We start from the raw sequence: 2,500 nt of genomic DNA, 5'->3' as shown, positions 1-2,500 counted from the left end.
CCCTCCCCTCTCCGTCCTCCCTCTCTCCCGCTCTCCTCTCTCCCATCGCTCTCCCTCTCCCCCTCTCTCTCCCTCTCCCTCTCCCTCTCTCCTCCCTCTCCCTCTCCCCTCTCTCTCCCTCCCTCCCTCTCCTCCCTCTCTCCCTCCACGAACCCTCTCCCCTCTCTCCCTCTCTCCCTCTCCCTCCCCTCTCCTCACTCTCTCATCTCCCCTCCTCTCCTCTCTCCCTTACGAAAATCTAACTCTCACTATCCTATCTCCCCTCTCCCTCTCCCTCTCCCTCTCTCCCTCTCCCTCTCCCTCTCCCTCACTACCTCGTCCTCTCCATCTCTCCTTCAGGAGCTGCAGGAACAGCTGACGGACATCAAGAAGCTGCTGAGCGCCTGCAGATTCTCTGGAGGGTTAATGTCTGAGTTCGAGCAGCTTCCTGCTCACCTGTTGGAGCCGCCTCACCTCTTCTCCATGGACGACCTGCTGAGAGTGAAGAAGGGTCAGCTGGTGGCGCAGGCCCGAGCGCTGCTGCACTCTGCAGTCCAACATGTCCACAGCTGTGAGGTGAGTCTGACACACGGGGAGAATACATACATACAAAATACACACAGCAGACCCCATCACGTCTGCAGATACTTTACTCACTGCAGCAACTCTCTGACTTTACCAAGTCCTCTGACTTTACCAAGTACTCTGACTTCAACAAGTCCTCTGACATCAACAAGTCCTCTAACTTTAAAAAGTCCACAGACATCAACAAGTCCTCTGACTTCAACAAGTCCTCTGACTTTACCAAGTCCTCTGACTTTACCAAGTCCTCTGACTTCAACAAGTCCTCTGACTTTAAAAAGTCCTCTGACTTCAACAAGTCCTCTGACATTACCAAGTCCTCTGACTTTACCAAGTCCTCTGACTTCAACAAGTCCTCTGTCTTCATCAAGTACTCTGACTTCAACAAGTCCTCTGTCTTCATCAAGTACTCTGACTTCAACAAGTCCTCTGACATCAACAAGTCCTCTGACTTTAAAAAGTCCTCTGACATCAACAAGTCCTCTGACAGCAACAAGTCCTCTGCCTTCAACAAGTCCTCTGACTTTACCAAGTCCTCTGACTTTACCAAGTCCTCTGACTTTACCAAGTCCTCTGTCTTTAACAAGTCCTCTGACTTTATCAAGTCCTCTGACTTCAACAAGTCCTTTGACTTTACCAAGTCCTCTGACTTTACCAAGTCCTCTGACTTTATCAAGTCCTCTGTCTTTAACCAGTCCTCTGACTTTATCAAGTCCTCTGTCTTTAACAAGTCATCTGACTTCAACAAGTCCTCTGTCTTTAACAAGTCATCTGACTTCAACAAGTCCTCTGACATCAACAAGTCCTCTGACTTCAACAATTCCTCTAACTTTAACAAGTCCTCTGACTTCAACAAGTCCTCTGACATCAACAAGTCCTCTGATTTCAACAAGTCCTCTGACATCAACAAGTCCTCTGACTTCAACAAGTCCTCTGACTTTAACAAGTCCTCTGACTTCATCAACTCATCTGACATCAACAAGTCCTCTGACTTCAACAAGTCCTCTGACTTTAACTAATCCTCTGACTTCACCAAGTAATCTGACTTCAACAAGTCCTCTGACTTTACCAAGTCCTCTGACATCAACAAGTCCTCTGATATCAACAAGTCCTCTGACATCAACAAGTCCTCTGATATCAACAAGTCCTCTGACATCAACAAGTCCTCTGATATCAACAAGTCCTCTGACTTCAACAAGTCCTCTGACATTACCAAGTCCTCTGACTTCAACATGTCTTCTGACTTTACCAAGTCCTCTGACTTCAACATGTCTTCTGACTTTACCAAGTCCTCTGACTTTATCAAGTCATCTGACTTCAACAAGTCCTCTGACTTTACCAAGTCCTCTGACTTCAACAAGTCCTCTGACATCAACAAGTCCTCTGACTTCAACAAGTCCTCTGACATCAACAAGTCCTCTGACTTCAACAAGTCCTCTGACTTCAACAAGTCCTCTGACATCAACAAGTACTCTGACTTCAACAAGTCCTCTGTCTTTAACAAGTCATCTGACTTCAACAAGTCCTCTGTCTTTAACAAGTCCTCTGACTTCAATAAGTCCTCTGACTTCAACAAGTCCTCTGTCTTTAACAAGTCATCTGACTTCAACAAGTCCTCTGTCTTTAACAAGTCATCTGACTTCAACAAGTCCTCTGTCTTTAACAAGTCATCTGACTTCAACAAGTCCTCTGTCTTTAACAAGTCATCTGACTTCAACAAGTCCTCTGTTTTTAACAAGTCATCTGACTTCAACAAGTCCTCTGTCTTTAACAAGTCATCTGACTTCAACAAGTCCTCTGTTTTAACAAGTCATCTGACTTCCACAAGTCCTCTGACTTTAACAAGTCTTCTGACTGTAACAAGTCCTCTGATTTTAACAAGTCCTCTGACTCTAACAATTCCTCTGATTTGCTCCCACAGTTGTGTCTGGCCCGAGGT

General features: G+C 46.0%; 1 protein-coding gene across 1 annotated transcript in view; it reads left to right on the top strand.

Annotated features, from left to right (window-relative positions):
* The window catches only part of rubcnl (rubicon like autophagy enhancer), a 14,597-nt gene that overhangs the window by 11,650 nt on the left and 447 nt on the right, over window positions 1-2,500 (top strand). Inside the window, exons 14-15 of the mRNA XM_029426408.1 lie at window positions 340-555; window positions 2,483-2,500. The exon at window positions 2,483-2,500 is cut by the window's right edge and continues 73 nt beyond it. Coding sequence (XP_029282268.1) covers window positions 340-555; window positions 2,483-2,500 — 234 coding nt within the window. The remainder of the gene's footprint in view (window positions 1-339; window positions 556-2,482) is intronic.

Source organism: Cottoperca gobio, unplaced genomic scaffold (genome assembly GCF_900634415.1).
Source record: "Cottoperca gobio unplaced genomic scaffold, fCotGob3.1 fCotGob3_174arrow_ctg1, whole genome shotgun sequence".
NCBI classification, from domain to species: Eukaryota; Metazoa; Chordata; class Actinopteri; order Perciformes; family Bovichtidae; genus Cottoperca; species Cottoperca gobio.
Note: the sequence above shows the minus strand (reverse complement) of the source record. Positions and strands in the feature narration are given on the sequence as shown.